Below are 15,941 nucleotides of genomic sequence, written 5' to 3' on the forward strand. Positions count from 1 at the left end.
AAACTTGATCACGGTTAACATGCTTAGATCAAGCAAAAGTGCAATTATGACGTTGATAGTTGCAAAAAAACTGACAGAATAGAGACAAATAACGCTGCAAGTTTAATGCAGTAGCTGATATCAACTATTGCGACCATAACAACTAGTGACGCCATTTCGCATGTAATTTTTTTAGCATTTTAATCGCGATGAAGTTTTATTGATTTTAATTTTTAAAACATTTTGGCAGTCAGATCACCTCAAGCATGAAAAGCAACCTTAAATGATAGAAAAATATGGATACTTTCTGATAAAACCTACTAAACTTTTGTATAAGTTCCTCTTTCAAACTAAACCTGCAGCGCTGTTTGTTGCTGTTCTGTAGCCTCAAATCGATATGTTATTAGTCTTGGACATCGTTTGGAGGTAGGAGGCCCTCCCTGTCATGCCTACCTGTTGTTCCAAATATCTATTAACAAGATAGACCTCAGACTACTAAGCAATGAGAACTCGCCGAGTAGAATCTACATGTATATAAAATACTGCACGCTACTAGCAATGTTAAATGACCTTCTGTATCTCTTTACGCAACCAATCTCTCCATCAATAGTTATTCTGATCACGCGCTGAGCAGCAGCTCAGCAATAACAGAATGTTTGTATTCAAATATGCCTTTATTTACAATAGAATCTTTGGCGAAATCTTCAACAAATTTAAAAATAATTAAAAGCTTCAAAACCAACTTTAACAAATTCCATTATCTATGAAGCAGACCATGAGGAGGTGATATTCAATTATTTATATGTGTACTTAAACAAACCTTGGCATGCAGTGGCGTATGCAAGATGAGACAACTACAGACTCTACAAATAACACAAATTAAATAAAAGACTATTTTGAATCAACAACTGATAAAAATGACTAAAAAGTATAACAGTAATTAATAAAGTGTTAAAATACAGATATAAAGATAGTCATCACGATTAGAACAGAAATTAAGAAAAAGGTTAAATTACATGCATGTTTGGATATGAAACATATAATTGCTTCCTTTCATGACGCGCTTTTCATGAGGAAAAAACTTTTGGCCATGGGAAAAAGTAGAAGCTATTGTAAAAATAAATTAGAGGATAGACTATCTGCCTCTTTTTATATATCAATTACAAACTTAACCATGAATCAAAAAGTGATAATTAATTCAAGCGCAAATGTGGCGAAGCGCTAACACGAAACAAAAGTAACGTTGATTTCCTTACAAAAAACGTGATTTGCCAATTAAAGTCAATATAAACACGCCTTGAGATTTCAAGCTAAGAACATGCCTCAATTCAGAGTGCTGGACAGGAAGTGTAGAAAAATAAGTCAGACCTTATCTAGAGAAACCATGACAATACATAAAAGAGTTTGCATTTATTCTAGTAATCATGAAGAATCAATAGGAATGTGTCTTGCTAGGAATGCGCTCAAGTGATCTGAAACCACTCCGCATGAGATTATCCAATTTGCACGACGATCATTTGGAAAACAGCGTCAGCTGAATAAGGGGAGTGACCTTGACAGTAGTTAGGTCCGCAAGGACTGCCTGCAGAAACATTCAATAAAATCCAGGTAGAGAACCTCTCTAGTATGCACAGGTTGCTCTATTGCTGCTAGTGATACCCTGATAAAGTTGCTATATGCTATATGATGGCTTATACCTATAACGTTGCTATATGATGACTTATACCTATAAAGTTGCTACATGATGATTTATGTTAAAATGAAACTTGGACTTTTGTGACAGCAGGAGCGAGTGCTAGCTCACTCGCATTGTGAGTTGATGACCAATATATAAGCATATTGCTCATCAACTCCAAAAATTGGGCTCGTTTCACGAAAATAATAAAACAATATTTAAAAAGTGCATTAATCTGGAATTAAAAATTAATAAAATACATTAAAATAAACTTTGCTAACTTTTAAAATAATGCAACAGCAATGTAACATGACTCATAATAATCGTAAAGACAATTATGAATAAGAATTTAGAAAAATCTTGATTTTTTAGCTTTGCGTACCTAATCTAATTCTGCCATGTGCTGCTCTCTACCATTTTAAAAGTGATCATGAATTATTACTAAATGGTTTTCAATATTCAGCTATAAACTTGTTCAAATATTGTATGCATACCCTACCGAGAATTCCTGTTTTTACTTTACTCGAAACTTGAAAATAGCAGATTTCTTAAAATTTTCGGTATACTTATGCTTACAATTACACTGGTAAAATTATTTTTTTCTCAACTATTTGTTTTTTATGCACAAGCAAATTTTGACAAAGGCCTCAGAGAATACAACAGAGTAGTAGTCCGGCATCATCCGTGACATATAGGTATTCCTTTTGCTGAGTGGATAATCGACTACATAGATATAACAACAATGCTTCAAGCTTTTGGTGACTTGCTCATTGACCCATTCGCAAGCATGGTAAAACATAACAAAAATATTTAATGGGAAAACTGTTTAAGATTAAAATTAGGTTATTTTTTCTTGAGCATTTTTACAAATGAGCAGATTTTGCCACTGTCACACCTCTATAATAGTCAGAAGCCAACAGAATGTCGTATTGATTGGACATCTCTATTAATTACAAACCACTCAGACAGTTACCATATTGCCCTGGCAAGAAGCAATTGATTAAAAAGCTCAGAGGTCAAGAGCGCTGCACTTGAAGGTTGCTGTAACAGTATAACCGCACGTAACTTCTGCTATGCTGTTGCATGGAGATAGTTTTGCAGTGGCAAATATGGACAAGCTACGAAAGGTAGGCTAAGGACAGGGCAGTTTCTTCCGGCTTTAACAAATAAAATTCAAGAATAAAACAGCCAATAGTAATAGACAACTAAAGGAGATGTGAAACTGAAGTGCAAAAGTTTTACAAACTTTTACGAATAAATGAATGGATGGATCATATTACGAATGATTTCCATATTGTGGTTTGTGTCAAACTAGAAGCTTACGGATCGACATTTTATGAGACGATCCATTCAGATGCAGACAACCACTTTAAAGCCCGGTTCTCACCCTACCATAAGGAGCGGTGGGAGTGCAACTGGTGACTGCCAGCAGTTATTGAGAACCAGCTGGCTGGCGAGAGTCGGCGACAATTTTCCTACTGGTGTTGGCCGCCGGCAAAGCTCAACAAGTTGAACTTTTCAATGGTCTCCGGCGTAGGTTGCAGGATATCGCCGGTTGTGTGAATCGTACATTGGCGGCCATGCACCCAAAATGCATTGTGCATATGATTTCTGTAATTTTGATTTTCTGATTAATTTGTATTTCCGATTACAATCCAGCTTGACAAGTGGTTAGATATACATGAGTCTAGGGTTAGGATGTGATGCGTGGATGGGAAGCGTGGGAGAAGAATACAAAACAAGAGACTTGTAAAGATACAGATAGATGGGACAAAAAGCTACATATATATGAAACTAGTGACTAGTACAACCATACAGTACCCATTCCATGGCTGCTATTTTTGTTCAAACTTTCGTCATATCTATTCTTCTCAAGTACATGTAGGAAGACTGGAAGGAATCTGGTTTGCTTAATTGAATGAGCTCAAAGCTTGGACAAAAGTTGGATATAGCCAATCCAACTGCATGATGTGCAATGTATGTCTTAGCACCTATAAACACAAATATTACTAATAAAAAGTATAGCTTACCTCTGCTTGACCTTGGGTTCGCACCTGTAGCAGGTTGAGTTTACGGAAGGAAAAGATGGCAACGGCTAAAACTATAAATGAAACCACTGAACCATTAATTTCCTATCAACTGTGACTTAAATGTTCTCTTATAATACATATCATGGCTATTAGAGGTAAGCAAAACCAAGTAATGTAGATATTTGAGCAGATATTTTACTGCTGCAACCGTGGTAGACACACAAGCAAGTATTACAACCACAAAAATATCCACTCTTGCATAGAACTATGTAAGGTTCTTAGAACTATGTAAGATTCATAGAACTATGTAAGGTTCATAGAACTATGTAAGGTTCATAGAACTATGTAAGGTTCATCGAACTATGTAAGGTTCATAGAACTATGTAAGGTTCATAAAACTACCCTAGGGCACTTATGTATTCGCCTCATCTAACTTTTGCATTTTCGTGGAGTCATCCTCTCGCGAGAATTTCATGAGCGAAACTAAACTATCATAACGAACGAGTGAAAACGCGAAGTTAAATGGCTTTATTCATTGATATCCACAATAAAATCGTCGTAATAGAAATGCAGGTAATTGTCGCGTGTGGTTGGAATCAATGGGAAGTTTCTGGTAAACTCATTATAGCTAATACACCGACTGAGCAGCATGGCAAAGCAAATTAAGATGACGATATCAGTTTAGTCACCGAATTTTTAACTGATGAAGATGAAAGCCTGATAGGTGAAGTCATAAAATTGAATAATAATTATTGTAGTGATGAATTTTATTACCAACCAAAAACAATATCAACCCTCACTAGGTCCAACCACGGTACACAGTTTTGGTTGTGAAGTTGGTTGTTATCTATTTTACTTCTTCTTGGTACTTGAGTGTGAAAGACATGTGAAATTCACGGCAGGAGGGACCTAGACCAGTGTCATATAGTTTCACAGAGTCCCGCGACAAAAGCCGGAAACAAAACGCTTGATTCCAAACAAACCCGATTGATATACTGATCTCTAATGGAATATTCTTACCTCGCTCTCAACATCTCACTTTTTTGCATTTACTTTACTTTATTAAAAAAAATCATTTGTAGTTTCTTGTAGTGAATTTTGTCTTTTTTTCAAATGGTGTATAATACAACAATCAATTTTAGAGCGACTGCCAATGGGAGTAATTTTTGTTGGTTAGTGTTGCGGCCTCTCCATTATAACTTATATAAAACAATAGTGGGCGCGGCTTGTTTGTTTGGAGCCGTGCAAGCTCCAATATACGCTTCCCTTAGTCGCGAAACTCTGTAGTAAAGTTATACAGCTCTGTACTGTCAAAGTCGTATAGCTCTACAAAGTCTCGCGACCAAAAACGGAAACAAAAACCCATGTTTCCAAACAAACCCGATCGACATACTGATCTCTAATGGAATATTCATACCTCGCTCTCAAACCGCTCTTTTTTGCATTTACTTTACGTTTAAAAAAAAACTTTATTAGTAGCTTTTTGTAGGAAATTTTGTCTTCTTTCAAATGGTGTATGATACAACAATCAATTTTAAAGTCACTGCTAATGGGAGTAGTTTTTGTTGATTAATGTTGCGGCCTCTCCATTATAAGTTATAGTAGGCGTGGCCTGTTTGTTTGGAATCGAGCGAGCTCCCGTATATGCTTCTGTTGGTCGCGGGACTCAGTGAAGCTATACGGCTCTGACCTAGACGTCATTGATAGTCCAAAAAACACTTGGCAGCAAGTGATCAAATTGAATTATTGATCTCACCCACACATTTCAACCTGCGGTTTACAAATACGAACTAGTCCCAAATTGAAATTTTTTTCTTAAATTAGCGAACTGGACATGAGGAAAGTAATCTGTGTTTTCCTCTTTACTTTCACATCACTATATTTTCGCGCTCATCACAGCAGCGAAATTAAGTTGCAGCGAAATTTTACTCTGTGTGCTACTCACGAAACTAAATACTAGCGAAATAAAAGTGTCCTAGGGTATGTAAAGTTCATAGAACTATGTAAGGTTCATAGAACTACGTAAGGTTCATAGAACTATGTAAGGCTCATAGAACTATGTAAGGTTCATAGAACTATGTAAGGTTCATAGAACTATGTAAAGTTCATAGAACTATGTAAGGTTCATAGAACTATGTAAGGTTCATAGAACTATGTAAAGTTCATAGAACTATGTAAGGTTCATAGAACTATGTAAAGTTCATAGAACTATGTAAGGTCCATAGAACTATGCAAAATTCATAAAACTATGTAAAGTTCATAAAACTATGTAAGGTTCATAGAACTATGTAAAGTTCATAGAACTATGTAAGGTTCATAAAACTATGTAAGGTTCATAGAACTATGTAAGGTTCATAGAACTATGCATGCTTTTTAAAGTAAGAAATCAATAGATTTAAGTGATCTGCAAGCTCAGTTCTTTGTGATAAATGCAACAGGGCTGATAACTCCAACATCAGAGTTCTAGATTTGAAAAGTGTCTGTACTGTCTCATGTGCATAGAGTCAAACCTCAAATTATAACTTTTTACATACACATTTTTCAACATCTTATCAAGGAGTAAATACATGTAAATATTTGGGCCACATTCAAAGTAATTTCTCACAATGTTCAAAATTTCTTGAAAATCAAATGATTGCAAAGAATAGACCATATGAAATGAGTGATAAAATTGAAGCGTGAGATAAACATTAAAATAACATGTAAAATATAAAAATGGCTGTAATTTTAACTTTCACTTAGCCAAAGTTAAAGCAGGTTACACTGCGTATCACTACCCCCTCCACTAATCCATAGTCTGCTGCTGGCATTGCTAAGGCTATAGGAGCCATTCACTTGTTTGTGAAGTAAACTGATAATGAAACACTTTGTTTGTTTCTTCATTAACTTGATTTGTTTTTACACATCTTATGTATAGATTATATCTATTATCTATCCTATCTAATTATCTTGTTTATGGACTACAGAATGAACTTATATATTTCTTACGGGAATGTGTTATCCAACATGTAACAGTTTCATCACAGAGAGCAGATCTGAGCACAAATGAACTCCATTAGTAGAGGCTTGACCTTACACAACCAAATAATGGAACAAATTTGCTGTAGAAAATGCCATTTTAAATCACTGCTGATAGTATCACTGTTAAACATGGTTTACGCAGAAAGGAACTTTTGAAACGGGACAAAGAAATTCATTTCTTATTATAGCCAGCGTCATAGTGTATGAAGATGCAATGCAGCAAAAAGGAAATCATGTGTACCCATTCAATGGCGATATATGAACACACGTACCCATTCAATAGCTATATATGAAACAGTGTACCCATTCAATGGCTATACATGAAAGGAACATGTGTAACCATTCAATGGCTAGATATGAAAGGAACTCGTGTACCAATTCAATGGCGATATATGAAAGAAGCATGTGTACTTTTTAGATGGCCATATATGAAAGGAACACGTGTACCAATTCAATAGCTATATATGAAATGAACACGTGTACCCATTCAATGTCTATATATAAAAAGAACATGTGTACCAATTCAATAGCTATATATGGAAGGAACAGGTGTACCCATTCAATGGCTATAAGATAAAACAGTTTGTGTAAGTAGGCAGCAGTTCTGTCTTACCTGAAAGAATCTCAAGTGAGTCATATGCTAAAATCTTGTCCCATAGCCTGAGCACCTCTTCGCTAGAGAGGAAGCCTGAGTAAGCTCTCATTAGCCATTTGAAGACTATTCTCAAGCTAAAGGTAGACACAGAGGAATGTTGACACATGTTTACTAATGCATCAGCATGTGAACACGCGTCAGCACGTAAACACGCTTCAGCATTCAGAACATATCATGATTTTCATCGTCATCCGAACATCTCAGGTTTGTGTCAGCAAACATGAACACCACAAACAACATTTTAGAACTCATACAATAGCAGACAAGAATTATAAACCGAACAAGATCTTTTCATGTCTAATAAATTGAGGACTGAAACTAGGTCACATAAAATAATCATTCATAGAGATTGCTAGCAAATGTTGAGTCATTTACTAATGTGAACACGCTTTAATATATAATATTTACTATAATCTTTACTATAATCTTTACTATATTATTTACTATATTATTTACTATAATCTTTACTATAATATTTACTATAATATTTACTATAATACTTACTATGATATTTTCTAATATTTACTATAATACTTACTATGATATTTTCTAATATTCACTATAATAAGAGCTATCTGTTCGTTTGACCAAAGCCACAGTTGAAGGCTTGAAAAAATATTGCCCTGTAAGGGGTTTGAACTTCAAACATTCAGCTTGGCAGACCAACGCTCTAACAACTGCACCATCCATACATTGACATCACAGAATAATTGTATGTATAGTTATTACAGCTGACGACCTCCCGTGGTGCACTAGACTGCTAGAGTGCTAGTATATCAAAATGAGATTAGCAGCAGGAGGCCAGAACAATGTAGACTAAGCAAACCATCCCCGCAGATGTCATTTAGGCTTTCCATGAGGACATATGAAACTTCTTTGATAAAGCAAAACTCAAGCTTGGTGTTATGAGCTCACTCTAGTTAACAGAAAGCTTGGCTGTTAAATTATTGCTCTGAAAACTTCTACACTTATTATGCAATGTTCCGTTTTCTAGATTTGCTATTTATATCTGAACTGATTTTGTAAGTGACGACTTCGTCAGCAGATGTTAAAAGTTGGGTTATCGTGAGTTGGTGTTCTAAGAGATTGAAGATCTCTAAATAAAACAAAGGCATACAAACACCAAATTTTCTAATACATTTAAACCCTTCTACTTTTAATTGCTAAACTATATACATGTATATGAATCCCATGCTATGGCGTGAACCACAGGCTATAGTGTAAATTTATGTATTGCGTTGTAGAATCACTATTTGACACCCAAACAGCCTTGACTGAGCTATACTAGCTGACATTAAAGACTTACGGGTGGATGTCATGGTTCTTCATGTGGAAAAACAGCTGAGGCTCTTGTACTTGTAAAATGGACTCAAATGTTGAGGCGAGACCAAGTATGCTCTGAAGAAGAAAATAGCCTCGTATGAGACTGATGCCACTTCAGTGACTGAAAACTTGTATTTATTGAACAACATTCTAGACTTACCTGTGACTTACCCTTTTAAATCTTTCAACTAGAACAACATTGAAGCACCAATCACACAAGAACTGATGACTCCGCAAAAATTTAAATAAGAGCGTATAGCATGGGTTATGAATTAAACTTTATGTTACATACCTTTAAAACAACAGAAGTTGTATTAAATCACGTAACAACAGTGATCACTCAATGCTTTGACCAATAAAGTCATTTATGGTGACAAAAAAATTTTGAAACTGTAGCGGTCCTACCAATCATTTATATCAAAAAAGTAGAAAAGCAAAAGCATACAATTATATTATAATAAAATTATTTTTGGTCAATTCCTTAAAAATGCTACTAAGAAAAATGAATACAATCACGAGCAGGTTATAAAATATCACTTATTTAAAACCTACATAAGTAATCGTACCCATGATGATAACATCCACAAGGTACTGCCATTGGTATTGGTCAATAAATCGGTCTGGGACTTTTCTGGCGCAGACTTTTTAGCCCAGCTATTTTACACCAAATAAATTATTTATGCTTACAAAACACACATAAAATAAATAAAACAAAAATAACAAGAAAATGTAAAAACATTTTTTATTCATGAAGCATAATAATACATATTACCTTTTACTTCGAAAAAAAAATTGCCCATAAGCGGCATCTCTTTTTTCTTGCTCACATCACCAAAATTTGATTGAAGGATCTCATGAGCTACACCTGTCATATATGTGTATATATGTATATACATATATATATATATATATCTTTGTATACACACATATATATATATGTATACATAAACATACATATATATAATGCTAATGCTACAGACACTACTATTATATATATACATATATATATAAATTGTTTCCTCACCCCAGTTAACCCATATGGGTGGTAATTTCTGCTCTAACTCGAGTCTCCTACCAGAGACCCGGGAGTTTGAGCACTTGCCTCAAGATCTTAGCTGTTCCCAATAGCGCAAGTTTCTGCAACTCACCTGAGTTGATTGCTGTCAGTATCTAGGCAAGCCACATTTTATGCGCCGGTGTTATTGCGCCCATATACATATACGTATATATATATATATAACAATCCCGTCTGTGTAACAGTATATATATACTATATACTGTATATATATATATATATAGTATATATATACAGTATATAATGTGAAATGAACGGCATTGCACGGGTATTAAAAACAGCTTATAAACTGTAGCAGGTAATGTAGCTGCCCGCTACTTGCCATTAGCCTGGCACATTTCTAAGGCTAATTTGAGCAAGCTAGTATCTGTATTGCTAAAGGTACTAATAAGAGCAGTGAGAGCAAGCTTTAGTGATATTGCGCCGGAACGTAATGCAGAGTCTAATGCTAATGCTAACTAATGCTCTATGCACTGGCAATTGTCGCTAAATAATCTATGTAACCAGCTCAATGTCACTTACAGGTCCAAAATAGTATATCAATATCTCTTCATGGTAAACTATGTCAATGCTTAGTAAAGCGAAATCCAGAAAATAAACCGAGTAGACAAAATATTAAGGACTTCAAAGCAATATGGCTAACCGCCACCTCGACTATGTTACACTTCAATATGACAGCCCTATGTACATGTAAGTGCAAAACAAATGATCTTGAAAGATTTTGTAACAAAGTAAGTTTAGGGCAGAGACGAGGATGGCTGCCCTACACACCTGTAATCATATCTACACATAAGGTGAACAAACCAACCTGTCTCTCAGAGGAAATGACATGCAGCTTGTAGAAATAACGCATATACATCTCTCTAAACATGTAGTAGAGCATGTGTACATCATCATAGACATAACAGAGAGGAGCGACTAAAATACATAATGGGCAAAAAATGTTATATTTGATACTATAGTCCTAATAAAAATGAAATGTTTTCATAAACATAGATGCGATGAATGCTTAATAAAGCCAAATGATAAAGTCCCAACAGTCCTGCAGTCTTGTAAAAATTGAAACTGGAGTTATCGTACCAAAACAAACTGAGAAGACAATTACTAAAACTCATAGTTTATCAAGGCAACTTTTGACAATCTAGCTCACTGAATGTTACAGAGGAAACGCAGCCTTAATATAAATGATAAAAAACATTTTAACTGAAGCAGCTAAACCCTTAGGTTTAGTAAAATCTTCAAGTCAGCCATTCCACTTACCGAGCATAGAGAAGCCGTAGAACGGTATGATGCCGTTAGGTGGATAAATGACGCTGTACTCCGGCATGCCAAGTTTTCCTCGGATGAACGATTTAGGAGGAGTGTTTATGCTAACATTGGTCAGCTCAAGCAAGTGAGTGTCTCGAGAGAACGGCAGTAGTACCTATGATAAAGAGAAAACTCACTCGATAAATATTAAATAAATTGAGATATAATTGGTATAGTTTTCAGTGTACTTATACCAATAGGAATAAATTTATGACCAGCATCAATGCTAGTATTACCCAAGCTTTTTATGATGTGTTATGCTTTATAATTTAATTTTTCATTGAACTAAAATTGTACCACTACATCCCTGTCTGTATATCATACCGTACGTCTATTTGGTTCACACACTTTTTTCCTAATTATTTCCGTGAGTCAGTCATTCGGTGATTTCAACTTGTGTTAACCTTTTCATGAAACCTTGCATTATTGGTGAGGACTGAATTAAATACTATCAGAATTCTGAAAACCAGCACTCTTTCTGTTGGGCTAAGCCAGGTTATACTGGTTTACTAAGTTCGGCCAAAAGTCGAAATAAAATGATAGACGTTTCAAGAGGTTGTGATGTTCTAGATAATGGACATTTTCTTTCTCTGGTTAAAGTGTTTTACAGATGGCTATGCGTCTCTCTGGTGTACTTCCCCATAGACATGTAAAAGTAATGATAGTCTTATATAGAATGTCTTTACCAATGTCTATGATAACACTCCTATAGAGACTCTGAGTAAGAAGCCCATTTTAATCAACTCATAACGTTTATAGAAAATATTTTATTGGTCAAAAGATTGTTATTATATAATTTAATACAATATCTGTTATTTTAAAGGTATGTAACAGAAAGTTTCATTCACAATCCATGCTATACTCTCTTCTGTAAAATTTTGTAAAATCTTCAGTCGCTTGTGTGATTGCTGTTTCAATGTTGTTTTAGTTGGTCTAAAAGAGTAAGTCTCAGGTCTATGTTGTTTATGCAATACTCATAAAAATTTAAACAAATCAAACTGCAGAAATTAATGCCTAAGATGTGAATATTATTGTAGTGAAAATACTTGTAGACAAATGAAAGTATTTTTTACCAGGTCTGAGTTTTTGAAGTTTTCCTCAGACTAAATGACGTACGATATGGCATTATAAGTCTATGCTGACCTACCATGAAGATAAGTCTATGCCGACCTACCATGAAGATAGGTCTATGCTGACCTACCATGAAGAAAAGTCTACGCTGACCTACCATGAAGATACGTAAGTCTATGATGACCTACCATGAAGATGTAGTCCTCAAACACAAAGTACTGATCATCGTTTGTAGCTGTCAGCTTTATGTCCTGCAAAAGTTGAAATATGTGAAATTATTCTTCAAGAGCGAAAACAATCAATTCAGCAGAACTGCACGGGTGTTAGTTTTATAGCCACAGAAAGCGGATAACTCTCACTATTCTTTCTTTGCGCCTCTTATTTTTATCAATTAATATTATTGATAGGGAAGTAAGTGCAATTCTATTTTTCTATTATACTCAAACTATCAGTATAGGTAGAGTATCATGTTATATATAAATATAACATGATACTCTACTTATGATTACTAGTATGTACATCATCTAAACTATAATATGATACTCTACCTATGATTACTAGTATGTATATCATCTAAGCTATAACATGATACTCTACCTATGATTACAGGTATATCTATCATCCAAGTCCTAAGTTATAAGATGATACTCTACCTATGATTACAGGTATGTATATCATCTAAGTCCTAAGATTTAATATGATACGAGACCTATGAGCCCTAATATGTATATCACCTAATCTATAGTATGATACTCCATCTATGATTATTGGTATGTACATGTATATCATCTAAGCTATAACATGTAAAACAAATAGCTATGACCTGTAAAACAAATAGCAGACTAATGCATATAAGTACCTAGATTTGACTAATATCCTTTCTTTTAACTACCTTGGTAGATTTATTCACTGACAGCTAAACATTGATAAATAATACATTATCTAGTTTACCGAAGAGCAACATAAATATTCATGAGTTAAGCTACACGAGTCATATACATGTTTTTAATTAAACACTGCTGCAAAGTTATTGTTTTAAATCCTAAACACTAAATCTTAAATTTTCAGAAACACCAGCTCATTTCAGAAATTGCTGTTTTTTTTGTTTGGCTAATGAATTTAGCATTGCTTTTTGAGACAGTGTAAACCAACAAAACTCATGATAGCAAAATCTACAAACAGGCCCAAAAAACCATGAAGCTAATTACGATGTAAAAGATGATAAATATATATATATATAAAATGATTTTTATATTATTCTACATATTTTCAACAACACTTTACTTTAATATATACTTCATCTTTGACAAATTAATAATCTTTGTACTAAATACTCTTTCATTTAGATATCATTGTGTGACAATATATGCCAATCAACTTGTCCAAAAGTTTTTTTCTAATCAAACCAAATCATGAAACAGAAATGTAGATATCTATGTACTTGAAAATTAAATGAAATTCAACTCGCTAACAAAATAATATTGGCATGTCATGGGAGAAAACTAAAAAAAAGGCAATACAGATCTAAAAAGCTTACTACAATCGCTGAACATAAATAGTAGCTAGACATTGTTGTTTCAACAATTTGAAAACAACATAACTTGACAGCTTTTCTGAAGAAATAATCAATAAGATTTCACCCATCCATTTTATGATCTAGCTGATGCTTGCTTTCACCTTATATATAAACTTTCCCTCCCAATTTCCTTAGCAAACACTAATTATGACTTTTGTAGCAATATAAAAATTCCCCTAACTTGTTAAAGGGTGACTTGCAACAAAATTCACATTACAATTATTTTGTATCAAAAGATTTACCGTGTCTTACTCTGTTGTATTGTAGGTACAAAATATGTAGAAATGTGATTACAAGCTCTTAAAAGCTAAAAAACGAACAGTTAATCGCCGCCATCACGAAACTGCTGTAGATTAGAATCTCTTTTCAAAATGGCTCAAATGGGACATAGATGAAAGAGATGGCTTCTGTTTACACTGTCATACAACCTCATTCGTCGAAATAGTTTCACAGATATACTTCACGCATTCACTAAAACCATATCTATTGTTCTTACATGTCTATTCCATCATCATTGTAATGCTGTCATTTTGAGCACTGATATCTCAAAACCTACCGTAAAAATTCGTTTAATTTTTTAACCTTGGCTCAAAGGAGTGCATATCATCCTCTGATAAATGTGACGAGCCTGTTGACCACCTGTGAAAGCAGAAAAATGCTGCAGAAATTATTTCCGCTGTTTGGCAGAAAGTATAGGTCACATGATAAGATTACGACTAGACGATTAGACCAAGCCGAAACAAAACTGCAAACTAGCGAGCATCTATATTTGGTAAGGGCTCTTCGGTGAAACCCGAAGTGTTTGTCATAAACTAGTGCTATGAGAAGTTTTATATTGGGCCTTTTATTGGCCTTTCAATTCACGTGAGAACGCCATGTGTCAAAACAATAATCAAATGGATTGACTACGTCAGAGAAATAAACTGATTTTGATCAACAGCGGTTTCGTGATGGTGGCGGTTAACTGTTCGTTTTTGAGCTTTTAAGAGCTTGTAATCACATTTCCACATAATTTGCACCTACAATGCAGCAGAGTGAGACATGGTGAATCTTTTGATACTAAATAACTGTAATGTGAATTTTGTTGCAAGTCAACCTTTACATAAATGCCTATAAGCAACACTGGTCATTGATTTTGATGACCCAAAATTACTTAAACCAATCCTTGACTAATATGGTCTAAATATTAACTACATCTGAAATTCTTTACACTCCATTCTGGAGGTAGGTAAAAAAGATGTAGATGTAAAGGAAAGATAGATGACATCAGTAGTGCCGACATTGGCATCCTTGGAGTAAATGGGCCGGAAAGAAACTAACTTACCTTGTAATAGAGTAAATCTGTCAACAGATCATGCTGAAGGTAAGCCTGCTTCAACTGGTCATAGTACAGTCGGTCCTGAATGTTCACAAAAAAATATATAATTATGCATGACATGATAAGATAGCATACTATCATCTAAGATATGCAGTAGTAAACTATTTAATACAACCTGGCAAGTTTATCATTTTACCAATAGCAGAATACTTCATCTTTAAAATATAGTATGTACATCATCTAAACCAGGGGTGTCAAACTCAATTGTAAAAGAGGCCAAAATTCAAAACATACTTTAGGTCGTGGGCTGAACAGAATAAACATTTATTTAACACACTAAAACTAAATGTTTTTGGAACATAAATACGAATAAAAACAGACAGGAATATTATTCTGAAACAAACTTAAACCGTAAAGGTTGACTTGCAACAAATTTTATATTACAGTTATTTGATATCTTAAGATTCACCTTGTCTTACTCTGAAATGTTGCAGGTTCAAAATATGTGGAAATGTGATCTCAAGCTCTTTAAAGCTAAAAAATGAACAGTTAAAAAAAGTGGTTGTAGGCTGGAATCCCATATTTTGACGACGTATTCAACTCGACAGGGTTATTATTTTGACACATAATGTTATCACGTGAAATCAAATGCCAATTAAAGGCTCAATATAAAACATCTCGTAGCACTAGTTTATGACAAACACTTTGGGCTCTACCAAAAAGCCCCTATCAAATATAGTAGCTCACTATTTAAAAGTTTCGTTTCAGCTCAATCTAATCATCTAGTCGTAATCTGATCAGGTGACCCATATTTCCCGCTAAATGGTGTGAACAATTTCTGCAGGATTTGTCGACTATCACAAGTGACCAGCAGGATCCTCATGTTTATCAGAGGATGATATGAACCCCC

General features: G+C 34.4%; 1 protein-coding gene across 1 annotated transcript in view; it reads right to left on the reverse strand.

Annotated features, from left to right (window-relative positions):
* Positions 1-686: 686 nt before the first annotated feature.
* Positions 687-15,941, reverse strand: part of LOC137407340 (TBC1 domain family member 19-like) — a 71,263-nt gene continuing 56,008 nt past the window's right edge. Inside the window, exons 9-16 of the mRNA XM_068093962.1 lie at positions 15,038-15,112; positions 12,326-12,388; positions 11,019-11,181; positions 10,567-10,676; positions 8,667-8,758; positions 7,319-7,434; positions 3,685-3,755; positions 687-1,561 (exon numbers count right to left, since the gene is read on the reverse strand). Of these exons, the coding sequence (XP_067950063.1) occupies positions 1,493-1,561; positions 3,685-3,755; positions 7,319-7,434; positions 8,667-8,758; positions 10,567-10,676; positions 11,019-11,181; positions 12,326-12,388; positions 15,038-15,112 (759 nt within the window). The 3' untranslated portion in view covers positions 687-1,492. The remainder of the gene's footprint in view (positions 1,562-3,684; positions 3,756-7,318; positions 7,435-8,666; positions 8,759-10,566; positions 10,677-11,018; positions 11,182-12,325; positions 12,389-15,037; positions 15,113-15,941) is intronic.

Source organism: Watersipora subatra, chromosome 10 (genome assembly GCF_963576615.1).
Source record: "Watersipora subatra chromosome 10, tzWatSuba1.1, whole genome shotgun sequence".
NCBI classification, from domain to species: Eukaryota; Metazoa; Bryozoa; class Gymnolaemata; order Cheilostomatida; family Watersiporidae; genus Watersipora; species Watersipora subatra.